Raw genomic sequence first — 26,023 nt, forward strand, 5'->3', positions numbered from 1 at the left:
TTTACCTTCTCTTCATTAAAAAATTACATGAACATGTGATCTCATGAACATTTATTTCCATCCAGAGTTGCATTAATTTTTTACCAAGATCTTGTATTGATGACGAGAGAGTCAAACCACTCAGTAAAGTCTTCTCCAGCACATCCCAAAGACCTTCAATTGGGTTAAGGTCAGGACTCTGTGGTGGCCAATTCATGTGTGAAAATGATTCCTCATGCTCCCTGAAACACTCTTCCACATTTTGAGCCCGATGAATCTTGGCATTGTCGTCCTGGAATATGCCCATGCCGAGCAGAGCGGGTCCATTCTTGCCCAGGGTGGACAGGCACGGGCATTACAGGGAAGAAAAAATCCATTGATTTGATAACATGGTCATTCAGTACATTCAGGTAGTCAGCTGATTTCATTTTATTTATGCATAATGTTGCTGAGCCTAGACCTGACCAATTGAAGCAACCCCAGATCATAACACTGCCTACAGAGGCTTGTACAGTGGGCACTATGCATGATGGGTGCATCGCTTCATGCACTTCTATTCTTACCCTGCTGCGCCCGTCACTTTGGAATAGGCTAAATCTGGACCACACAACCTTTTTCAATTGCTCCACAGTCCAATCTTTATGCTCCCTAGCAAATTGAAGTAGTTTTTTTCTGATTAGCCTTGCTAACAAGTGGCTTTCTTGTGGCCACACAGCTGTTTAGTCCCAATCCTCTAAGTTCTCGTCACATTGTGCATGTGGAAATGCTCTTACTTTCACTATTAAACATAGCCGTGAGTTCTACTGTCGATTTTTTATGATGTGACTTCACCAAGCATTTTAGTGATCTCCGATCAAGATCATTCAAGATATTTTTCCGACCACATTTCTTCTACGAAGCTGACGGTTCATCATCCTTCCAGGTTTTAATAATGCATTGGACAGTTATTAACCCAATTCCAGTGAATTGAAAGACATTACTAACTTCAAGACACCATCCCCCAACTCTGAAGGGAATCAACAACTGGCTGACAATTTGAATGTGTTTTACTGTAGATTTGAAAAGCCCAGTCCCACACACCACACCTGCTCTGACCTTAGATGTTTTCTTTGCTTGATGGAGGCCAATAATTTGCCCCTTCTGAAACACAGTAACATCGTTTCCACGACCACGGGATACATCTTCCGACACGGTTGTTTAAGAAATTGCATCAGTTAGGGTTAAAAGAATTGTTGCCAGCTGAAACATATTAATCACTGCAAAAACGATCCAATCATAGGCTCTTAAGTATATTTAAATCCAAATGGCGATTTTTTTATTTATTTATTTATTTTTATTTTTTTGGCCAGGCAGCGTATACCAAGAAATGTAAGCACAGCGTAGTTCTAGCGGGAAGACTAGCAGCTATACATCATCGCACCATTAGCTAGATAACTCCTAGCCAATCACATGTAAGCCATTGCTTTATAAGTTTGCTCACAATCTATCATATTGCTGTTTCAGTGTGCTAACACGGCAACATCATTCTACAGCACTGTCTGACGTCGAGTCCATTCTCCGACTAGCTAACATCCAGCTATGGACATGGACTTATTCACTGCTCCTTACCTTATCCAGAAACAGCAAATTTCCGGATTCTCAGTGGGATCGTGCCCTCTCGGAATCATAATAGACTTGTTCTGACCTGTCCCATGCACAGAACATCTCTGGAAGCCCGCCTTCCCTTCCCAACGACGCCGTCACTTCATCTCAACTTCTGCCCGCATCAAACCCATGGGGAGTAAACAATCAGCAAACCCGGATCTTCATCCATATCTCTTTCACTTAGGAGATCTCCCTCAATCGAGCCACCGCATCCTCAATTGGAATGCATGACCCGGCGTGGAAGAAGTGCGCTCCTCGCCAAGTCTGTCAAAATCATTGGCTCAGGCAGCAGCTGATTTCCATCAGAAATAAGCTAAGTTCTCATTATATCCATCAAATGCATTCAGATTTAGTCATGGGTCTAGGCTTTCTGTTGCCTATGCTGTCTGTACATCATAACACATCGTATCGATATCAAAAGGCAATATTTCATGTCAACAGCGCATTCGCTCTCATAGTAACGGCAGGCAACCACGCGTCCACAGTGTGATCACAAGAGGGTAACTCGGTCAGGTTCACTCACATGTTATTTACCGTGTTGCATGCCCGAGTGTTCCCCGTGGCTTTACGCACGTTGTTCACCTTTCGGCAAAGATAATCATCAAACAATCTCTTCCCTCGTCGGAGGGTTTTCATAATCAAATGTTGTTTTCTTTCAACAAAGGGATTGCACGCAATGTCGCCATTATCGTATGGCTTTACGCTACGTTGTTCACCTTTTGGCAAAGATTTCTCAAACAACTCTTCTTATTTTTATTATTTTTATTTATTTATCACACATTGTACATTTGCACATATACAGTGAAATTCTTTTTTTTCACATATCCCAGCTAAGCTGGGGTCAGAGTGCAGGGTCAGCCATGATACGGCACCCCTGGAGCAGATAGGGTCAAGGGCCTTGCTCAAGGGCCCAACAGTGGCATCTTGGCAGTACTGGGGCTTGAACCCCTGACCTTCTGATCAGTAACCCAGAGCCTTAAACACTGAGCCACCAGCCCAAAATCACACTCAAGGACAAGGACAAAACCAAACTCAAGGAGGAGTTAAAAAAAAAAAAAAAACCCACACAAGGACAAAACCAAACTCAAGGAGGAGGAATATAAAAAATTAAAAAAAAACGCATGGCTTTTCCTATTGCAAAGGCATTGCACAACCATGCCAGAGATATTGCGTATGTCATGTCAAATCTAGGTGTTCACATCTCTTCTCTTCCCCACCCCCCCCCCACCCCTCTCCAGAATGAATGCCTAACACAAGACCTGGTTTGTACCTGACTGGATCGTCTCTTTTGGGCGTAGTATTCTACTTTCTCTCTCTTTTGGGGTAGGCTCCTCGCCCCTGCCTCCTATCTCCGGCAGGATATGACGGTTCGGAGTACAACTTCTTTGGATTGCCAGACGGTGCTTACGCCAAAGAGAGACATTACATTTCTGTTTTATATTCATCAAATAAATGTAATCTTAAATTTCACTCAAGTCTGTGAGTCTTCCTGATAGAAATGTAAGTGCAGCATAGTTCTAGTGGGAAGACTAGCAGCTGTACATCAATGCACCATTAGCTAGGTAACTCCTAGCCAATCACATGTAAGCCATTGCTTTATAAGTTTGCTCACAATCTATCACATTGCTGTTTCAGTGTACTAACTATAAGCAGAGTTGGGAAAAACTATACTTTGAAAAAATAAATGCAAGCAGCAAAGAAACGTTTCTAAATAAGTAAAGGCTATGGTTTAAAAAGAAAACAAAGTTTTCATATATATATATATATATATATATATATATATATGTACAAATACAAATCTGTTATATACAGATAGTGCAAGGGAATGTAAGGATATGTTAAATAAATATAATTGACTAAGCTGTGTATTGCACGTAATTATTGCTCAGTGGGGCAGTTTTAACTGTTCATGAGATGTATAGCCTGAGGGAAAAAAACATTTATTGTGTCTGACGGTTCTGGTACTCAATGTTCTGTAGAGCCAGCCAGAAGGCAAAAGTTCAAAAAGGTAGTGTGCTGAGTGAGTGGGGTCCAGAGTGATTTTTCCAGCCCTTTTCCTCACTCTGGAAGTGTACAGTTTTTGAAGGGAGGGCAGGGGGCAACCAATAATCCGCTCAGCTGTCTGAACTGTCCTTTGTAGTCTTCTGATGTTTGATTTCTTAGCTGAACCAAACCAGACAGCTATTGAAGTGAAGAGGACAGACTCAATGACTGCTGAGTAGAACTGGATTAGCAGCGCCTGTGGCAGGTTGAACTTCCTCAACTGGCGAAGGAAGTACAACCTCTGCTTGGCCTTTCTCACAACTGAGTCAATGTGGGTGTCCCACTTCAGGTCCTGTGAGATGGTAGTGCCCAGGAACCTGAATGAATGCACTGCTGCCACAGTGCTGTTTAGAATGGTGAGTGGGGTCAATGTTGGGGTGTTCCTCCTAAAGTCCACAATCATCTCCACTGTTTTGAGCATATTGAGCTCCAGGTTGTTATGACTGCACCAGTGAGCCAGCCGTTCAGCCTCCCTTCTGTATGCAGACCAATCGTCATCTTGGATGAGGCCGATAACAGTAGTGTCTTCTGCAAACTTCAGGAGCTTGACAGAGGGGTCCTTGGCAGTGCCGTCGTTGGTATACAGGGAGAAGAGTAGTGGGGAAAGCATACATCCCTGGGGGGCACCAGTGCTGATCGTATATGTGCTGGAAGTGAATTTCCCCAGTCTCAGCAGCTGCTGCCTATTCGTCAGAAAGCTGGTGATCAACTAACAGATAGACATGGGAACAGAGAGCTGGGTTAATTTATTCCATAGGAGAGCTGGGATGATGGTGTTGAAAGCCAAACTGAAGTCCACAAAAAGGTTCCTTGCATATGTCCCTGGTCTGTCCGGATGTTGCAGGATATGATGCAATCCCATGTTGACTGCATCATCCACATTCAAATCTTCAGCCAGTTTTGATTCCCTTCAGAGTTGGGGGATGGTGTCTTGAAGTTATTAATGTCTTTCAGGCCTCTCCACACTGATGCAGGGTTGTTAGCTGAAAACTTGTTTTTCAGATTCTCAGAGTAGCTTCTTTTAGCCACTTTAATTTCCTTAGTCAGTGTGTTTTTGGCCTGATTATACAAGATTTTATCCCCACTTCTGTAAGCATCCTCTTTGGCAAAATAAAGCTGTCTGAGTTTTCCTGTAAACCATGGTTTGTCATTGTTGAATGTTAAATAAGTCCTAGTAGGAATGCTCATATCCTCACAGAAACTGATATATGATGTTACAGTATCTGTGAGCTCATCCAGATTGGTGTCTGCAGCTTCAAAAACACTCCAATCAGTGCAGTCAAAGCAGGCTTGTAGTTCCAGCTCTGCTTCACTGGTCCATCTTTTTACAGTCTTTATGTAATGTTTGGTTAGTGGAGAGGAAGAGAGGAGATGCAGGAGTATCTTTCAAGTCTTTAATAAGGAAGTACGCTGGAAGGAACAAACGCTGAAGTGGAACAAATGCTGGAGTGGAACAAAAGATAATGCTAACCAACCAAATAACACTTTAACAACACAACGTAACAATACAAGAACTGACAAGGAATTAATAAAACTGGAGGGTATTTATACACACAGGTGCTGATGAGGAAATGGAGGACAGGTGAGGAAGATTGGGAACAGATGGCAGTGATGAGGACAGTGCATTATGGGAAGTGTAGTCCAGGGGAAACTAAGGATGACACAAAAACCATATCAAAATAAGAGTCCACAGAACAGAACGGTGAATAACTGTGACATTACCCCCTTTAAAGGGTGACTCCTGGTGCCCCAAAGACGGATGAGGAGGGTAGGGTGATGCAGAGGGTGAGGAAGGATCCAAAGAAGATGAACAGTAGGCCTGGGTGGTGGCTTCAGGGCTGGGAATGGATCCAGGGGCCTGGGAGGTGGCTGCAGGACAGGGATTGGGTCAGGAGGCCTGGGAGGTGGCCGCAGGACACGCAGGACTCATTAACTGTGGCAGGCATGGGCACTGGCTCGTATACCGTGGTAGGTGCAGGCACTGGTTGTGGCCCAGGGTACTCGCCATAATTCACAGTGTAAGGGGGAAAAGTAAGGAGTGGAGTTACCTTGGTGACAGGGGCTGTGAAAGGCTTAGAGACAGGGGCCATGGAAGGCTTGGAGACAGGGGCCGTGGAAGGCTGGAGGGCATCCACTGTGGGAGGAGATTCAAAGTCCTCATCCTCCGCACCCACAGTGAAAGGTGAGCTGCAGCTTATTAGAGCCTCCTCAATGTAGTCGGCGAGCGTCCAGTGAGGAGCCATCGGGGGCATCAGCTCCTTCAGTACACTATTCAGACCAGCCCTGAAGAAACTCACCAGAGTGTGGTCATCATAGTGCACCAAATTTGCTAGATGGAGAAACTCACGCAGGTGGTCCTCAACTGGACGGTCTCCTTGTTCGAGGAGGAGGATTCTCACTGCCGGTATATCCATCTTGTTAGGTCAGTTCTTCTGTAATGTTTGGTTAGTGGAGAGGAAGAGAGGAGATACAGGAGTATCTTTCAAGTATTTAATAATGAAGTATGCTGGAGAGGAACAAACGCTGGAGTGGAACAAAATATAATGCTAACCAACCAAATAACACTTTAACAACACAACGTAACAATACAAGAACTGACAAGGAATGCATTAAACTGGAGGGTATTTATACACACAGGTGCTGATGAGGAAATGGAGGACAGGTAAGGAAGATTGGGAACAGATGGCAGTGATGAGGGCAGTGCATTATGGGAAGTTTAGTCCAGGGGAAACTAAGGATGACACAAAAACCATATCAAAATAAGAGTCCACAGAACAGAATGGTGAATAACTGTGACACTTTACTACTGGTTTAGCTGATTTTAGTTTCTGCCTGTAGGTTGGAAGAAGATGAACCAGACAGTGATCAGAGAGTCACAAAGCTGCACGTGGGACAGAAGTAAATGCATCCTTTATTGTTGTGTATATTTCTGTCCCTGGTGGGGCATGTGATGTGCTGTCTGTATTTTGGCAGTTCACAGGTGAGGTTGGTGTGTTAAAATCAGTGAGAATAATAATAAGTGAATCTGGATTTTGTTGTTCTGTGTCTGTGATGTGATCAGCCAGCTGTTGATCCGTGTGGCAGGATGTACACACTCACCAGAATAAACAAGGAAATCTCCCGCGGCAAGTAGAAAGGCTTACAGTTGATAAAGAGCGCTTCCAAATTAGGACAACACATCTTCTTTAACGTTGATGCATCTGTACACCAACTTTCATTGATGTAAAAGCATGTTCCACCGCCTTTCGTTTTCCCCGTTAACTCCGCAATGCGATCCGCTCTGAACAGCTGGAAGCCCGGCAGATGTAATGCGCTGTCCGGAATGGCTTCACTCAGTCAGGTTTCTGTGAAGCACAAGTCAGCAGAGTTTGAAAAGTCCTTGTTTGTATGGGTGAGGAGATGTAGTTTGTCTGTTTTGTTAGGGAGTGGAGATTCACTAGATGAATACTCGGCAGTGCTGTTCGAAAGCCACGCTGTCGGAGCTTGATCAGTGCGCCGGCTCGCTTCCCTCACTTGCGTCTCATAGCGTGCTTTAACAACACAGCTGCGCCTCTGACTAAAATGTCCAGCAAAACGAATAGTTCAAAACCGGGAAAAGATTGTCTGGTATGTGCTGCCGAATGTTAAGCAGTTCATCCCTAGTAAAACCGATTGGAGAAAAATGACTAAACACAGGACAAACAAACAAAAACTACAAAAGAATCGGAGAGCTCCACACCGAGGCAGCCATCCGTGGAGAATCGTAAGTCATGACCATTTCCTGACCTTCTTTGACCTGTATAATTTCTCTGCACAGAGTAAGGAGTGATAGACCCTTCCACCTAGACATAAATCTCCATTGTATGCTTATTAATGCCTGCTCAGGAGGGAGAGTATGTGACACTCACCCTTAGCTATTACCATTTCAGATACCTTTACCTCTATTTAATCTTGCTTTTCACTGTTTTGAAGTTGAGAACCAGCAGATATATAGCTGCAATTATTTATCTACTCTGTTTTTCAGTTAGTTCTCTTAATCTATTTTTATTTAACTCCAAAAACATTTTGAAAAGGGTGTTTTTCTGTCTCACTGCAAGCAAGTGCAAACACATGGCCTACTTTAAAGGGATTGTCACTCAAAAACATTTACTCACCCTCATGTTGTTCCAAACCCATATGACTTTCTTCCGTGGAACACAAAAGGATAAAAAGAAGATGCAATGAAAGTGAATGGTGACTGTGACTAACATACTGCATAAAATCTAATTTTGTCATTTTGTCATCATTTGTGTTACACAGAAGGAAATAAGTCATCTGGGTTTGGAATCAAAAGAGGATGAGTAAAGTCTTGCTTTAGCTTAAATTCTATTCCAGTCTTTCCATTTCCTTTCTTTACTTCTTTAAATGCGAGAAACCTAATAATCCCTGAACAGTAATTCATTTGGGAAATTGTGTATTAATTATGCAGTCAGAAAGGACCATATCAAGAACTGGGTCTTATTATATTCATAACCATGTGCTAATGAATGGCTGATTGATTAACAACATAAAACAAATGAACTGTAATAATACAGTAATTCTGTTTGGCTCATGCTTTACTTTTCATGGATCAGCCCTTCTGTTGTACACATAATAAGCTTGAAATCAATCACATTTCCTTGTTCAGCGGAGGATCAGCAGTGGTTCTGTGAATGGATTATTTAGTCTGCTGATCTTCAGGAAAAATACATTCATTTTTGGTGCTATCTGTGCATATAAAACATTGTTACTGCTCTTGTCTTGTCCGGGCTGCGTCATCAGAGCATGCGCGAACCAACTGGCTGGTGTTTTTAAGGACATTTTCAACCTTTCCCTGTCCTTGTCTGTAGTCCCCACATGCATTAAAACGTCCACACAGCCCCATCACCATCAATGGAGCACCAGTGGAGAGAGTCAGCAGCTTCAAGTTCCTGGGTGTCCACAACACTGAGGAACTCACATGGTCTGTCCACACTGAGGCTGATGTGAAGAAGGCTCATCAGCGCCTCTTCTTCCTGAGATGGCTGAGGAAGTTTGGAATGAACCGCCACATCCTCACATGGTTCTACACCAGCACTGTAGAGAGCATCCTGACTGGCTGCATCTCCGCCTGGTACGGCAATAGCATCGCCCACAACCGCAAAGCCCTGCAAAGGGTGGTGCGAACTGCCAGACACATCATCGGAGGTGAGCTTCCCTCCCTCCAGGACATATATACCAGGCGGTGTGTGAAAAAAGATTGGAGGATCATCAGAGACTCCAGCCACCCGAGCCATGGGCTGTTCTCACTGCTACCATCAGGCAGGCGGTATCGCAGCATCAGGACCCACACCAGCCGACTTCACGACAGCTTCTTCCCCCAAGCAATCAGACTTTTGAACTCTTGATCTTTCACGATCAATATACATCAGCACTGCACTTTATTAATCTTATTATCTCACACTGGACTGTCATAAATTATATTCTCTCTTAACAACACACTGGCAACTGACTATCAACCGACAGCCTGAATGTCAATACAGTACGATACAACCTACTGTACATTTAATATGTACTATATATACTATTTTTTTTTTGTTGTATAATGTGTATTCTATATTGTGTGTATTGTATAATGTACATTGTATGTTATTATTTGTATACTGTGTTGTGTGTAATTATGTGTATATTATATTTTAAATTGTGTTGTGTAAATTTGAAGTTTATTGTAGACTGGTATATGTCTCATCACTGTCACGACTGCTATGTTGCTCGGAACTGCACCAAAGAATTTCACACACTATTGCACTTGTGTATGTGGTTGTGTGACACTAAAAGTGATTTGATTTGATTTGTCTCTTTACAAAGTCAGAGAAGGTTCTTGATTCACATAAGGCCCCTCAGTCAGTCTAAACATAATCAATGGTATCAGTATAACCAACACAGAATATACACAATTTCAGCTGCTTGGCAGCCACAAGATACAGAAAAGGAGAAACACAACACTTCCTTAGATAATTTAATACATCAGGTCAATCTGTCTGCTTTACATCACTATGGTGTTATGGAGCTTGGATCAATGAATTTCTTAACAGAGCATATCCCATAGGGGCAATTAGAGCTACCCAATCTTTTGCATAGAGTAATTATTTTAAAATACAACAGAGAATTAAAATGTATTCTTTTAGGAGCCAATACTTAATGTAATTTTTTTAATATAAAAAAATGTATTAGTATATGATGAAATTAACATTAATCAACATTTTTAAAAAATACTGTAAAAGTATTTTTCATTATGAGATCATGTTAAATATTGCATTCATGTTAACTAATTCAACCTTAACGTAAAGTTTATCTAATTAATTATCAAACTAATTAATTAATTATGCTGCTCTAGACTACTGTGTGATCTACTGAGGAAAAAGGACATTTTTCTGGATTGACACTGCACATCATGCATGTACTCATGTTAGGGCTGCACGATTATGATAAAGATCATAAGCGTTGATTATTTCCCTTGATATTGTAATTGCTATTAATTTAGATGAATAGATTTTCCATTACAACACTTATTTGGGGTGGATCAACTGCATGGCGTATTCTTTATGTTGGCTACACTTCCAAAAGAAGCTCATAACTGTGTTCCTGAATGACTTTATTGCTATTTTAAAAACATAAAAGCAAAAAAAGCAAAATTTTGAATACATCATACATCGAAGTGAGCAATGGACATGTCTCTGATTGGTTAAAATGATTGACCACTGCAAAAACATGAGTATGAGTAGACCTACATGGACTGCTATAAATGACACTTTTCACAATTAGTTAATTGTGGTAGCTGTAATTGTAATCTTGAATATTTTTTAGATTAATTGTGCAGCTCTTACTCATGTAACAAGAAATAAAGCCTTATTTCTTGTTACATGAGTGAAAGCCTTATCTTGGCCAGTTTGATTCTGCCTTGCTTACAACTTTGACAACTGATGCCTATGACTGTGGTAATGGTGAATGCACTTACACAGCTGCAGGAAGAGACTGAAAAGTATGACGTCAAATCATGGACAAAAATACACAGCGTGCAAGTGAATTACAGTAGGGTGAGCACAGTAACAAAGCTTGCAAGCAAAATGTAAAGCTGCAGAAATCACAAATCACAAACTCGAGAGGACAAAATATGATTGTGCACATTAATCAACATGCTGCAAGGAGACATAACAAGAACGCACATCTGGCAGGTCCCTCGCACACAGAACTGAACACATGCTTCACATGCGCAAGTGTGTTCTACACGCTCACGAGACATTTGAGTTTTGACAGTCAGGGGCGGGGCTCAAAACTTTGTGTGAACAAATGATTTTGGCTGCTGGCCTTCTCTGGAACTCCTATTTGATTGGCTGCTGGCCATCTCTGGAACTCCTGTTTTGACTGGCTACTGGCCATCTCTGGAACTCCTGTTTTAATTGGCTGCTGGCCATCTCTGGAACCCATGTTTTGATTGGCTGCTGGCCATCTCTGGAACTCCTGTTTTAATTGGCTGCTGGCCATCTCTGGAACCCATGTTTTGATTGGCTGCTGGCCATCTCTGGAACTCCTGTTTTAATTGGCTGCTGGCCATCTCTGGAACCCATGTTTTGATTGGCTGCTGGCCATCTCTGGAACTCCTGTTTTGATTGGCTGCTGGCCATCTCTGTAACTCTTGTTTTGATTGGCTGCTGGCCATCTCTGGAACTCATGTTTTGATTGGCTGCTGGCCATCTCTGGAACTCCTGTTCCCTATCTGTCACTCACTCGATGTTGTGTCAATGTAGTGACACTAGGGGTCACTCTTGGGAGCCCGAAACACCTCTGGTCTTTGATAAAAGGCCAATGAAAATTGGCGAGTGGTATTTGCATACCACTCCCTAGGACATACGGGTATAGAATGAGTTGGTATGCAACCACTCATTCAGATTTTCTCTTCGGAGCTGAACGGTCAATGTTCACTGAGCTGACTGTTCATTCACCTCTGCTGGATCTGACGCCGCATTTCAGTGTCTTCTCCCTCCTCTGCACTGGTGCACTGCAGAGAACGCCCCTGGGCGCTTCGGCAGAAATAAGAGAGTATATTTCTCTAAAAGAGTATATTTCTCTAAAACAGCGGCACACACGGAACGTCTTTTTAAAGATGCCTTTCCGTTTGTGTGTTATTCCTGGTTGCGGTCGTTATCTCTCAACTTCTGATGGTCACGATCGCTGTCTTTTGTGTCTGGGCATGACCCACGTGGAGACAGCGTTTGTGGATGGATCATGTACTCATTGCGAGAACATGACCATGGCAACGTTGCGGTCGCGGCTTGCCTTCGTAAGAAAGCAAGTCACCCCAGCGGCTCCCCGCCTAGGTCCTTCTACCTATGGGTATGAGGACAGCGCGGCTAGTACTGGGGGTGATTTGGGGACCCCAATGGGACCACCTTCGCCGGGTATCCCCCCACGGACCTCCCATTCCCCAGCACGCTCGTCTTCCCCGATCGGGCTTCCGGATGAGTCCACCAGCTCATCTCACGGCGAGTTCAACCTCTTGTTCGGAGCCCGCGAAGCTGATGAGCTCTTGAGCGCAGCATCGGAGAGCGGGCTCGTCAGACACGGAAGCCTCAGCTGGGCTTCCCCCCTCGGGTACGGTCGCCCAGTCACAGGCTGACGAGGAAATGACGGACATGCTTTCCCGGGCAGCCACGAGTGTCGGGCTAGAGTGGAACCCTCCGTTCTCCCCTGAACCCTCGCAGCTTGCTGATTGGTTCCCGGGCTCACAGCACCACTCACAGCCACACCCCGCCCCAGTTCCTTTCTTCCTGGAAGTGCACGAGGAGCTGACAAGGTCGTGGGAGGCACCTTTTACTGCCCGGTCCCGATCTTTCAGCTCCCCCGCATTCACTACCCTCGATGATGGGGCAGCCAGGGGCTCATCGGTGATTCCCCCGGTGGATAAGGCACTCACGGTGCACCTATGCCCGCAGAGCACCGCCACCTGGCGCGGGCGCCCAAAGCTCCCGTCCAAGGCCTGTAGGTTTACATCATCCCTGACGGCCAAAGCCCCTGGACCAGCCACCTCTGCCCTGCACGCCATGGCTCTCATGCAAGTCCACCAAGCCAAGGTGCTAAAGGAACTGCACGAGGGTAGTTCCACCCCGGAATTGATGCAGATGCTGCGCTCGGCGACCGACCTCGCTCTCCGGGCAACGAAGGTCAAGGCGCGGTCTCTCGGGCGGGCGATGTCCACCTTGGTGGTCCAGGAGCGCCACCTTTGGCTCAACCTGGTCGAGATGGGAGAGGCCGACAAGGCACGGTTCCTTGCTGCCCCCATTTCCAAGGTTGGCCTATTTGGCGAGGACTTTACCCAGCAGTTCTCGGCTTTGAAGCAGCAGATGGAGGCTATCCGGCACATCCTGCCCCGGCGCGGCTCAAGATCCCGCACCCCACCTGCTCGTCACCAAGGGCGTCCCCCCTGGAAAAGAGCAAGCTCCTCCCAGTTTAGAGCATCTCTTTTCTCGGCTTGGAGTTGGATTCAGTCTTGTTGATGGCGCGCCTCACGAACGAGCGTGCACGGTTGATGCTGACCTGTTTGAAGGCATTCAGACAGAAGACAGTGGTTCCACTGAAACTATTTCAGAGGCTCCTGGGGCATATGGTATCCTCAGCGGTGGCCACTCCACGCTGGTTGATGCATATGAGACTGCTTCAGCACTGGCTGCAGACTCGAGTCCCAAGATGGGCATGGCGCCACGGGACACATCGTGTGGCCATCATGATCTGTCACCGTCTCTTCAGCCCTTGGACTGACCTCACGTTTCTACGGGCAGGAGTTCCCCTAGAGCAGGTCTCCAGGCACGTCTTGGTTACGACAGACGCCTCCAAAATGGGCTGGGGTGCTGTATGCAATGGGCACACAGCCGCTGGCTCATGTACGGGCCCACGGCTACATTGGCACATCAACTGCCTCGAGTTGCTGGCAATTCTGCTTGCCCTGCAGAGGTTTCGGCCGTTGATCCAGGGCAAGCATGTGTTAGTTCGGACAGACAACAAGGCAACGGTAGCATATGTCAACCATCAAGGCGGTCTGCGCTCCCGTTGTATGTCACAACTCGCCTGCCGTCTCCTCCTCTGGAGTCAGCAGCACCTCAAGTCGCTGCGAGCCACTCACATCCTGGGCGACCTCAACACTGCAGCGTTTGCACTGTCATGGCAGGTTACCCTCAGGGGAGAGTGGAGACTCCACCCTCAGGTGGTCCAGCTGATTTGGAGTCGATTCAGGCAGGCACAGATAGACCTGTTTGCCTCCCAAGAATCCTCCCACTGCCCACTCTGGTACGCCCTGACCGAGGCACCTCTCGGTATAGACGCGCTGGCACACAACTGCCCCCTGGACTTCACAAATATGCATTTCCCACAGTGAGGAATATGCATTTCCCCCAGTCCCCCTTGTGCAAGGTCAGGGAGGACGAGGAGCAGGTCATCTTGGTAGCACCCTACTGGCCCACCCAGACGTGGTTCTCGGACCTCACGCTCCTCGCGACCACTATAGCGGCACACAATGGCACAGTAGATGGTAAGTCCTTAGGGAAGCATGACCTGATTTTCAGGTTCCTGAGAGGCGCCAGGAGATTAAATCCCTTCAGACCATGCCTTGTTCCCTCATGGGACCTCTCTGTAGTTCTTCAGGGTCTACAGAGAGCCCCCTTTGAGCCCTTGCAGTCAGCTGAGCTTAAGGCACTCTCTTTGAAGCCTGCCCTCCTGACTGTGCTCACTTCCAACAAGAGGGTAGGAGACCTGCAAGCATTCTCTGTCAGAGAAACGTGCCTGGAGTTCGGTCCGGGCTACTCTCACGTGATCCTGAGACCCCGACCGGGCTATGTGCCCAAGGTTCCCACCACCCCTTTTAGGGACCAGGTGGTGAACCTGCAATCGCTGCCCCAGGAGGAGGCAGATCCATCCCTGACGTTGCTGTGTCCGGTGCACGCTTTACACATCTATTTGGATCGCACGCAGAGCTTTAGAGTCTCTGAGCAGCTCTTTGTCTGCTTTGGTGGACAGCGGAAAGGAAGCACTGTCTCCAAGCAGAGGATCGCCCACTGGCTCATTGATGCCATAACAATGGCATATCACGCCCAGGATGTGCCGCCCCCGGCAGGGCTACGAGCCCATTCTACCAGGGGTGTAGCGGCCTCCTGGGCCTTGACCAGTAGCGCCTCTCTAACAGATATTTGCAGAGCAGTGGGCTGGGCAACACCCAACACATTTGCGAGGTTCTACAATCTCCGGGTGGAACCGGTTTCGTCCCGTGTAGTGGCACGCACAAGCAGGTAAGTCCAGGACAGCTGGCCGGGTGTATCACTTGCGCATAGTGCCTTTCACCTCCCCTGAGCTGAAGACGTGCGCTGTTGACTCCCAGTAGTGTTCACAAACTGTGTTCCCTGGATGATTTCCTCCGAGTCCTGTGGCAGACGAGTTCGCGGAGAAACTCTGCAAGCTCAGTACATGTGCTAACTAAGCCCTGTGTGGAGACCACGCACCCCCTTTCTGGGCGGGGTATGGTCTCCACGTTGTCTTCCCCTTGGGAGGGATCTGGTGGCCCCAGTCATTTAATTCCTTTTTTTTGGGGAGAGGAAAAAAAAGAGGATAAGAGGCCATGACTGGGCTAGCCTGTCTCTACCTTTTGGGCAGTCGACACTCATAACAGCGTAGGGGGAGGTTACATGTCGGCCTGGTGCACTGGCTACGAGGCACACAGTGGTCTGCCCGTCACACACCGCCAGTTCACGTAACACAGTTCAACCAGTTGCAGCATTTCGTATAGGTACCCCTAGTGTCACTACATCGACACAACGTCGAGTGAGTGACAGATAGGGAATGTCCTGGTTACTTGCGAAACCTCCATTCCCTGATGGAGGGAACGAGACATTGTGCCTCCTGCCACAACGCTGAACTACCCGCTGAAATGGCCAGGACCTTGTCTCGGCTCCTCAGCACAAAACCTGAATGAGTGGTTGCATACCAGCTCCTTTTATACCCGTATGTCTGGGGGAGTGGTATGCAAATACCACTCGCCAATTTTCATTGGCCTTTTATCAAAGACCAGAGGTGTTTCGGGCTCCCAAGAGTGACCCCTAGTGTCACTACATCGACACAATGTCTCGTTCCCTCCATCAGGGAACGGAGGTTACGCAAGCAACCAGGACGTTTTGATTGGCTGCTGGCCATCACTGGAACTCTTGTTTTGAGTGGCTGCTGGCCTTCTCTGGAACTCCTGTTTTGATTGGCTGCTGGCCATCTCTGGAACTCCTGTTTTGATTGGCTGCTGGCCATCTCCGGGAAGGAGGCACCTCAGAGTTGCAGAGAAAGCGGGATGATGCAGACACTGAAGAGGTAACTTTTCTTTTTATAATATAACCAAATTCCAATATATTTGGAATTTGTACAACAGCTGTAAGGTTCTTTATTCAATGGAGCACTGCCTATCAATTAATTAATGGCTTGTAACACGATCGCTAACTTCAGCTATGTAGATGTGTTAGCTATGTAGTAAGCACATTGGTGGCTTTTGTGTCCTTCATTTACATGTGCAAAAAAATTACTTTAACGATGAATAGCTGATATCAACTTTTACAACGTGTTGTTAAAGGCAGTTTTTCTTACATATGAACAAAAATACAGTAACCTTATTTTATTTAAAAAAACCAATTAAATCGTCTTTATGAGGATGTCTGTCATTTTGATCGAAAAAACAAAAACATGGGAAAGGCTAGTATTTATTGTCATGATGTATGTTTTATATTTTAGTGGACATAATATACGAGGATTAGGCAATTAAAATGTACCATCATTGCATGTATGATCAGTTTGGTGTTCTTCAAAAATGACTCATCCACCTTATCATATAAGTGATTCAAACATGTTAAATGCTTACATAATACCTCTACTGACAACTGGCTTATGATGTATATGTTTATGTTTTTTGTTCTTTTTGCATGGTAATTCCAATATACAAAAAATATACTTTTCTGCATATCGCAGCGCCATTTTGTGGCCCGTTCTGCATAACGCGGCGGCCCATTTCAGCTTATCGCGGCCCATTCGGCCCCGTTTCACGGCCGGTCCTTCGGGAAAAGTCCCGATTCTCCCGATGGCCAGTTCGCCCCTGCTACTGGCTATTGCCTAGTGATAAACCTGCCAAAGAATGTTTGTTCATATCAAATCACCTTGGTCAGCCATGTTCACATGATATTACAATACACAGATGACCTCTTGTGAATAGATGGTTATGAAACGGATTCAGTAAAGCAATCAGCTGTTGAAGGACTAATTGTTTTCTATTTTAAAGTATTGATTTTTTTTACATCTTTGAACATTCTTCAGTGCAGAATAACTATACAAATGAAGCTCATTTCTGTGTAATTCTGCTTAATTTACTGTTATGTTTTTGTACATGAATTTAACAGTTTTGAAAACAGTATATTAGTGTGTGCAAAAATAGCTATGAGTTTTGCTAATGGTTGCGTTAGAGTAAGAATAGATTTTGACTGCATGTTGTATCAAAGCAATATCAGACACTGCTGTTGTGTTGACTAAGCTACTTTAGTTAGGTCTGCTGGAACACTTCTCATATTCTATAACTCTACTTTAAAATTAAGTGAATGGCATCTACACTAATATTATTCCATTTATTTCCTTGTCTCATCAGGTTAGCAGAGCCTTATCCGATTCAGCTTTGGTCCCGGCTGATGCTCCACTCTCACCACTATGTGTTACTGAACGATGACTACTAACTGCAGCGTGTGCTGACCAGACAACAAGGGACACTTCGATGGTCGCTGAGTGCATCACTTCGGTCTACTACAATGGACTTAACGTAAAATGAACTGCTGCCAACTACCAGCTAGATTGCAAGGCACACCTCACTCACCATGGCCTACTTCCATGGGCGTCACTTTGTTTTAAAAAGTTTTGGGGATGCTGATTGTGACCTCATTAAACTAATGAATATTAATTACATTATGCACAGATATACTCAAATAATTTTTACTGTTTGATAAATAGTCATTCTTGATGACCAAATAAAGCGCTCCAATAAATATTTTACATAATTAATTTGACAACTTTTATCTTTATATATACCACTCTTGGTCCTGCGAATTTGTTATTCAGTCATTAGATAATACACGATAGTCCAGTAGTCTGTTATTTGTGGAGGCTTTTTCACCACTAATACAAGGAGTTTCCAGTTCTAATCCGCCCAATATATCTTTTTATTTTAATAATTTAAATTGTCTTAATAAGTAATAAGTCTAAATATCTTATTTGTTGCTCAAGTAAATGTATCTTGTTTTAAGTATTTTTAGACAATTTTAAATGGAAAACAAGACAAAAACACAAAATAACAATGGGATTTTTTGCTGTGATTTTTTTTACTGAATTAAACTTAATAAAAAGTTTTTTTTTTTTCCTCCTTAATTCAATGAATGTCATTTAGAGGTATTTTTTAAAAGATGATTTTGTCCTCTTTATTGTTAGTAAGCACGTTTAATACAACCTTTTAAGTGAACCAGCTGAATAATCGGCTAAGAGCTAATGATTAATCATTGCAATAATTGCCGAATAGTCAAATTATCGTTCTAATAATCATTAAATTAATTGATTATCAAAATAATCATTAGTTGCAGCACTAATAAACATATACATCATAAGCCAGTTGTCAATAGAGGTATTATGTAAGCATTTAACATGTTTACATAAATCACTTAAATTATAAGGTGGTTGAGTCCATTTTGAAAAACACAAAACTGATCATACATGCAATGATGGCACATTTTAATTGCCTAATCCTTGTATATTATGTCCACTATAATATAAAACATAAATTAAGACAATAAATACTAGCCTTTATTCCCATGTTTTTGTTGTTTCGATCAAAATGACAGACATCCTCATAAAGATGATTAAAAAAAACTTAAAATAAAATAAGGTTACTGTATTTTGTTCATATGTCAGAAAAACTTCCATTAACAACACGTTGTAAAAGTTGATATCAGCTATTCATCATTAAAGTAATTTTTTTACACATGTTAATGAAGGACACGAAAGCCACCAATGTGCTTACTACATAGCTAGCACATCTACATAGCTGAAGTTAGCAATCATGTTATAAGCCATGAATTAATTGATAGGCAGTGCTCTACTGAATAAAGAACCTTACGGCTGCTGTACAAATTCCAAATATGTTGGAATTTGGTTATATTATAAAAAGAAAAGTTACCTCTTCAGTGTCTGCATCATCCCGCTTTCTCTGCAACTCTGAGGTGCCTCCTTCCCGGAGATGGCCAGCAGCCAATCAAAACAGGAGTTACAGAGATGGTCAGCAGCCAATTAAAACAAGAGTTCCAGAGATGGCCAGCAGCCAATCAAAAAAGGAGATCCAGAGATAGCCAGCAGTCAATCAAAACATGAGTTCCAGAGAAGGCGAGCAGCCAATATCCACCTTATTTTTCAGTGAAACTAGGGCGCTGCCATTATCATCCTTGAATGTGGACCATTTCTGGTATCAGCCACTTCCAGCTATTGTAGCGATACAAAAATACTACATTATGCTGCTTTATATTCAGGGTTGGGAGGGTTACTTTTGAAATGTATTCCACTACAGATTACAGAATGCATGCTGTAAAATGTAATTTGTAACATATTCCGTTTGATTACTCAAGGTCAGTAATGTATTATAAATACTTTGGATTACTTCTTCAGCACTGGTAGATTTTTCACTTGTTTTGACTATAAAAACTCTGCCAGTACAGTAAGACAAAATACACATGTTAAAAATACATTCTCTGAAAAACCTAAATATCTTATGCAGTGTTGTTTCTAAAACAAGATGAATTAAATTGTTCTTGTTTTAAGTATTTTTAGATATTTTTACAGGAAAACAATACAAAAATTATTATCAAGAATATGATTTTTGCCCTAATATCAAAGGTCTTACTAGAAAAAAAGAAATTATGATCCAACGTGAATTTTCTTGATAAAAAAAATATGATCGTGCCTGGTAACGTACATATAAAATGGCTAGAAATAACATTTAATGTAGCGTAAGGTTTATTTCTATTTCTTCTGCTCCAAACTTACTTCTCTGTATGAATGTAACACATCATAAGAAAGTGTTTCACCGCTGTTCAAATGCACTTTGGATCGCATAATTTATATGTATAAATGTTTTCCATCTGAAAGGACTAAATATTAAATGAAACAAATGACAATAAAATGCAAAGTAATCTCTTCAGTAATCAAAATACTTTTTGAATGTAACTGTATTCTAATTACCAATGATTTAAATTGTAACTGTAGTGGAATACAGTTACTTATATTTTGTATTTTAAATACGTAATCCCGTTACATGTATTTCGTTACTCCCCAAACCTGTTTATATTACAGGCTGGCAATATATGTTGTCATATTATTATCATTAATTATGATTTTCATAAACTCACTGGTTTTGAACGCATATAATTTTACCATTTATTGCATTTTGCCATTGTTTTATCACACTGTTGCACAGGCAGAATGACTGAAATCAGGTGCTGACAGGACAGACCTCCATGCCGTCTGACACACCTCCACAAACTTTACACAACCAGCAGAGAGAAAGAAAGCTGCTGGGCAAATGCTGCTTTAACTTTCTTTGCACTAAAACGGCATCTTGTTTCATCTTGGCAAATTAATAAACGCATTTTACTCTCCGTTCTTGTCAGAGAGCATTGTCTCTTTCTTAGCAGTGTGTAGTAAACAGACACGCAGATCTTGCATTCAGCATGGCTTATGAAACATCACCTTTTGAAATAAACAAATAAAGGCATCATTGGAGGTTATGCAGGCACATATAAATGTTGGTTTACATGGAGAAAAGAAACACTGCATCGTCATGATCTCAGTAAAATAAGCAGATTTTATTATCACCTCTTCAATACAACACACAGCAACAAGTGAATGATTTACTTTTTTACTATAAATGCTGAAGTTAGAAAAATATCCAACATTAAGCCATCATTCTGCTGTACATCCTGTGGTTTTGTGATAGTTTATAAATTATATCACTAAATTCTGGTATTATTATCCTTCTATTTGCTTACTTCCGTGTTAGAAAATAAAGTGAATTTGTTCACACAAAGTTTTGAGCCCCGACCCTGTCAAAACTCAAATGACTCGTGAGCATATAGAATACAACGTGCGCTTTTGTTATGTCTCCTTGCAGCATGTTGATTAATGTGCACAACATATTTTTCCTCTCAAGTTTGGGATTTGCGATTTCTGCAGCTTCACATTTTGCTTGCAAGCTTTGTTAATGTGCTCACCCTACTGTAATTCGCTTACGCGCTGTGTTTCTGCGCTTGCGTATTTTTGTCCATGAATTGACGTCATAGAAAAACTACTGTTTTTACGTCACACACCTTAGGTTGTGAAAAAACACATTCAACAATCAGAAAAAAAAGGTTGTATTTTGTCTCTGTATATGCAGCTGAACTTGTATAACCCATGAGCTTGTGAAATCTTCCTACACAGACACCACAGTTGTTCTTTGGTACTGGCGACTGTGGCAGGGTGACGCAGGGTGGTATGAGGCCTCAAAGAACATAAATATTAGAAGGGGATAATAAAGTGTCTGAGGAGATTTGGACATGTTAGGTCATGTTAATGCCTAAACGGTTAATTGTCACATTTTTTTCTGACAAATACAGTAGTGTTTCAGCCCAACTGGCTTGAAACCCTAATTATACGAATAAGAATAATACAAAAATATGAACAAATACAAGAGGGTTCTAGCACCTTCTGTGCTTAGACCACCAAAAATCCTGACAAAAACAATGGGGTTTCCAGCCCTTTGGGACAAAATATGCACCTTTCATCAACTTGGATTTAAATGGGAACTAATCAAATCAATGGCACCTTCATTTTTCACATAGTACAGCTGTAAGAGAGAACTTTTTGAATGAAAAAGGAGTCCATCCAGCTAAGCATTTTTGTGGCTTCTTTCCTCATAAGGACCTCTTTAAAAACCCATTAAGTCTTAGAAGTGCCATCTACAAAGGGGCCCTCTAAGGCCATTGTGAGAAAACACTCAAAGCTCTCAGCTCAGAATCCCTACAGTGTCTGGACATATTGGACAGCCACAAAGAACATATCCTTATTTCATATATTTACACATATAATATTACAAAGAGTTGTTGGTGGTTGAAGATAGACTCACAATTTAAAGGGTTAGTTCACCCAAAAATGAAAAATCTCTTATCATTTACTCACCCTCATGCCATCTTAGAGGTGTATGACTTTATTTCTTCTGCAGGACACAAACGAAGATTTTTAGAAGAATATCTCAACTCTGTAGGTCCATACAATGCAAGTGAATGGTGGCAAGATCTCCAAAAATGGGATAAAGTCAGCATAAAAGGAATCCATAAGGTTCCAGTGGTTTAATCCATGTCTTCTGAAGTGATCCAACTGGTTTTGGGTGAGAACAGACCAAAATATAACTCCTTTTTCACTGTACATTTGACAGCAGTCTCCTTGGTGATCATGATTTCAAGCTCGATTACACTTCCTATAGCGCCATCTAGCCCTCTGCACATGCATCAAGCACTAGGAAGTGTAATCGAGCTTGAAATCATGACCTTGCCTCGAGACTGCAATGACAAGATGTACAGTGAAAAAGCAGTTATATGTTGGTCTGTTCTGACCCAAAACCAACTGGATTGCTTCAGAAGACATGGATTAAACCACTGGAGTCTTATGGATTACTTTTATGCTGACGTTATCACTTTATTGGCGCTTTTGGAGTTCTGGTCACCATTCATTTGCATTGTATGGACCTACAGAGCTGAAATATTCTTCTAAAAATTGTGTTCAGCAGATGAAAGAAAGTCATACACATCTTGGATGGCATGAGGGTAAATGAGAGAATTTTCATTTTTGGGTGAACTATCCCTTTAATGAATAGTTTCTGTTACAAGTCATAATTCTTTTTTCAATGATCATGTGAAGTCTATGAAACATTGGCTTTGTGATCTTGGCAAAGCTCATGAAACTAGTTGCAAGGGAACGAGTGTCATCATATATATATATATATATATATAGAAATTATGTAAAATACATCAAATGCTTTCAGTCTTGTAAAAAGGCATGTATCATAAAAAAGAACAAGAGACCTCCACATTTCATTTATTACATGTCTTTATTGTCCAAAGTACCATAAAATGAAAACTGTACAACTCGGCACACTTAAGCAGAACCAGGGCACTAAATATCCAAATTGGGTTGCTGGTTGTAGTTGAAGACACATAAAAATGTACATATTTACAAAGAAAGACTTATAGTGTGGTGATACGCTTCGCATTGAAAACTAACATAAAAAAAAAAAAACTTAAAAGCATAATGCAAGTCCCTGGTACTGGACACATGGAGTGAGGGGAGCAGACAGTGGATTAGAGATGAGCATGGTCAGAAAAGGCACTCTGTGATGTCTATGTACAGATAATCCATCATTCAGTGAGTGGAGCTCACATCCAGGCTTTTCACAGTAGTTAACTTTTTACATCTCCATTGAAAAAAAGAACTGCGACAATTATGCCACAATTAAACTTATTTAAAACAAACATGAGAAATGTTCCATATTAAGTACCCATATTGTTTAATATGATAGAGAATTAAAATCATTCTAATTGAAATAGGGAAGAAAAAAAAAAAATGAACAAACATTGATGACAATGGGCAGCTTAAATCAAATTATGCTGGGAATTTAAAATAAACACTAACATTAACACTGGGGAAGATTGGATGCAAGTACAACAATAAGCATTCTAACATTATAACAGCACCACGTCTGGCTCTGTCTTGCCAGCCACATCCTAGCGGTTAGTACACTTCGAAGATCAGCACCAGCTTTTGTTATTTCACCAGCTTCACATTTGTTGCTAAAAACAAACAAATCAATTGGATTTTATTTAACTCCTTTAATATGTTGTTCTCTTTGGTGTTTCATGATCTCATCATGGCAGACCACATTAGGCTAAAACTAAATTTTTAAAACAATTCGTTCTTGCCAGGCACCAAATTTAGCTGTGTTAAGCTAAAAAGCTACAATTCTCTATTTGTTTCTTCTCTGTAATACATTAAGGTAAGTGTAAACATGATCGTTATATTGTCCTATGGCACTCAGTAGACAATGGACCCCAGGATCACACGCATGTGCATTCATACTATCAGAACTTCATGTAGCCCTCACTTTACTGCTGTGGACCACCTCTTAAACACAGGGGTTGAAAATATGCAAACATCTGGAAAGTGGGAGAAAACACTTCCTGCCATTCCCCATTTCAGATTTTATGGAGCCCCATAGAGGACATGGAGGGAATTTATTTTCTGAAACAGTTTTGCGTTCTCTCACAATATGTTTTGTCTTTCTGTTAATACATTGTGCATTCCCTCACAATTATTTTGGGTTCCCTCGTAATATCTTTAACCACCCCTTACAAAAATTAACCATAGTTTTACTACAGAAACGAATGGTTTTAACCATGGTACATGTACCACAAATTAACCATGGTGTTACTATAGTAAAATTAACCGTGTTTTTTGGCAGAATGATTATGATTTTGATTACCCTAGTTTTGGTTTTCCTGTATTAATACTACAGAATATCATGGTTAAAATATGGTTTCCATAGTAAATATTGTGGCTATTATGGTTTTACTATAAAAAACATAGTTCAACTTTGGCCACTGTAGTAAAACCATGTTTACTTTTCATAAGGGGATGGATAAAGGTATTGCAAAGGAATACAATTGCGAGGAAACGCAAAACTATTTTAGAAAATAAATTCCCTCCCTGTTCTCAAGGTGCTCTGTCGATTTTGGATATAAACTACAAACCCATTGCTCTGTCAAGATGTCTGAAGATGTTTGTTTGTCCTTTTGTCCATTTTGCCTGTGCGGGCTCTTTAGTCATGCGATGTGTGAAGAGGGGAGGGATTATTATGCATGTCATCGCTGACAGCAGTGGATAAACGAGAAGACCCAAGACACTGGATTTTGTTGCATTCAAAAGCACAGAGCAATCATACATCTATCCACAATGTGAAGGCATCGCTGTATAGGACCTCTGCTCAAAGCTATTCTCCATCTCCTTTGACATCAATGCATAATGCTGTGAAAAGTGCAGCCATTGCTGACTCCCCTCTACAAGTAGGACTGATAAAAAAAAAAAAAACAACTGTTTATAAGAGTTATAAGCACTCTGTAAAATGTGGGCTATGGTTTCTGCCTTCTCAAGTTAGGTCAATGCCGCAGCTGTGATATGGGTGAACCGATTTCTCTTTTTTCCCCTTATTTTTAAATATTTAAATAGATATAAAACTTTATCTTTTTGCTTTTAAACAGACAGTCTGTACACATCTGGTACCAGCACATATAAAATTACAAGAGTTGTTAAATTAGAAAGGATACGTTCCTTCTGATACATCATATCAAAAATATGCAGCTTTAGTAAACATATTCATAGTACTTTTTTATAGTCTAACTTTACATTGCTACATTACATTTTCAGAGCTAGAACTATACCAAAAGTGAGAGAACGCCACCTCACGCTTTATTTCTCGGTGAGTCCAAGGGTTCTGTGGATTCTGCTCAATGCAGTGATCTTCAGCACCGAGCAGCTGTTTGACTTTAAAAGCCGTTGTGCAGAGGTAGAAGCCTCAAGAGTAAATAGTGTACTTGCCGCAGCCCTCCCTTTTCTGGACCTCTTTCTCCAGCACAGCCACATACCCTGTACCACTTTCAGCACCTGCACATCGCACCCTCCCTTTCTCCACATCCTGCAGCTCCTTTGCAGCCCACGTCTCCCAGTGCACCTCCTTTCCCCACTTCTCGTATCCATCCCCACAGTCTCAGTCAATCTTCTCGACTTTTCCTATGATCTTCTCCTCAAAGATGGGCAGGATGGCATCATCCTCGCGAACCTCCTCGAACACCACTCCGCAGTCAAACTCATCGCTCACTTTCTTGAAATAATACCTGAGATTTGGTGAGGGAGAGACAGTGAATGTGAATGGTACTTAAGAATCATCTCACCAAAGCTTTGAAGTCAAGTAATTCTGTTCAGTTATAACGAGACATACTGTATAATCTAAATTGCAACATGAAATGACTGATTGATGACATCCCAGTTCTGCACGTGTTGCGTGTAGTTGACAATGCTAAGTGCTAATTCGGACAGACATGAAACAATAACTGAAGTGCTTGGGCTGTTCATTGCCAAGGATATGTTGCCCTACTCTGTTGTTCAAGATGTGGGATTTCAGCGTATAATTAAAACA

At 42.3% G+C, this 26,023-nt stretch overlaps 1 protein-coding gene across 3 annotated transcripts in view; it reads right to left on the reverse strand.

Annotated features, from left to right (window-relative positions):
* Window positions 1-22,884: 22,884 nt before the first annotated feature.
* LOC127451857 (axin-1-like) overlaps window positions 22,885-26,023 on the reverse strand; it is a 50,887-nt gene continuing 47,748 nt past the window's right edge. For all 3 annotated transcript variants that reach the window (XM_051716851.1, XM_051716852.1, XM_051716850.1), the window contains one exon: window positions 22,885-25,721. In XM_051716851.1, the coding sequence (XP_051572811.1) occupies window positions 25,595-25,721 (127 nt within the window). In that variant the 3' untranslated portion in view covers window positions 22,885-25,594. The remainder of the gene's footprint in view (window positions 25,722-26,023) is intronic.

Source organism: Myxocyprinus asiaticus, chromosome 14, assembly GCF_019703515.2.
Source record: "Myxocyprinus asiaticus isolate MX2 ecotype Aquarium Trade chromosome 14, UBuf_Myxa_2, whole genome shotgun sequence".
NCBI lineage: Eukaryota > Metazoa > Chordata > Actinopteri > Cypriniformes > Catostomidae > Myxocyprinus > Myxocyprinus asiaticus.